Source organism: Atta cephalotes (assembly GCF_000143395.1).
Source record: "Atta cephalotes unplaced genomic scaffold scaffold00001, whole genome shotgun sequence".
NCBI classification, from domain to species: Eukaryota; Metazoa; Arthropoda; class Insecta; order Hymenoptera; family Formicidae; genus Atta; species Atta cephalotes.
The window spans coordinates 2,630,797-2,631,667 of NW_012130065.1; the positions used below are offsets into that span (position 1 = coordinate 2,630,797).

Below are 871 nucleotides of genomic sequence, written 5' to 3' on the forward strand. Positions count from 1 at the left end.
ATGTAAATAATTTTCATTAAAATCTTATTAAAACCGACGAATCTCAAGCACGGTATCCAGTTAAATTCCTTATATACGTTATAAAATTTGATTTTATACTTTGAAAATAAACAGTCTGCATAAGAGAGATTTAATCTACATTTAATTGAGGGATTATATTATGCACTTCGCTCACTATCCTCCTCGAAGAACCAGGAGGATTATTTATATATTATGCCCATCTACTATCCCCTGTGGAAACGATACTTCCTATCTCGCATTGGTCGCTGGTATCTAATAGTCTCCTCCTTATTCGTTTCGTATAATAAAAGGCGGCATTTTGCAGAGAGACCGAGTCACCTCCGCTTTTACTCTCGCTCGAAGGCGAAACGCTTTACGAGAAAATTCAATAGATAGCCGGTCGATGGAGGATGTTGTAGAGATTGTTCCGTTGTGTGTGATCTATGGGGGCACCATGGCCGGGTCTACCCCACAGCCTTTTCCAAGTATCGAAGTGTCTGCGACAACCTTCCTGTTCAATCCGCCGTTCTTCCTGAAACGAGATCCAAGTACGGAATGATTTGTAACGTTAGAGAAAAACTGAAAGAAAGAAAGATATTCCATGTAAACCTTAGTCACACTTAATAGTTGTAAAATACTAATATGTCTCATTTTGTAAACTAGTGAAAAAAGACGAATTTATATACGTTTCAAATATAAATGTTTTAAGTACGGTGCAACGTAGAATTGATGAATTATTGAAAAAAATATGAGAGAGAGAGAGAGAGAGAGAGAGAGAGAGAGAGAGACTAATTTTAAAAATTGTACCTTAATTTTTTAAATTTAAAAACTAATTACTTTTAAATTAATTAATTAACTAATTTAAATTAAA

The 871-nt window shown here is 34.6% G+C and overlaps 1 protein-coding gene across 1 annotated transcript in view; it reads right to left on the bottom strand.

Annotated features, from left to right (window-relative positions):
• Window positions 1-385: 385 nt before the first annotated feature.
• The window catches only part of LOC105619106, a 28,286-nt gene continuing 27,800 nt past the window's right edge, over window positions 386-871 (bottom strand). The window contains 1 exon segment of the mRNA XM_012200672.1: window positions 386-532. Coding sequence (XP_012056062.1) covers window positions 386-532 — 147 coding nt within the window.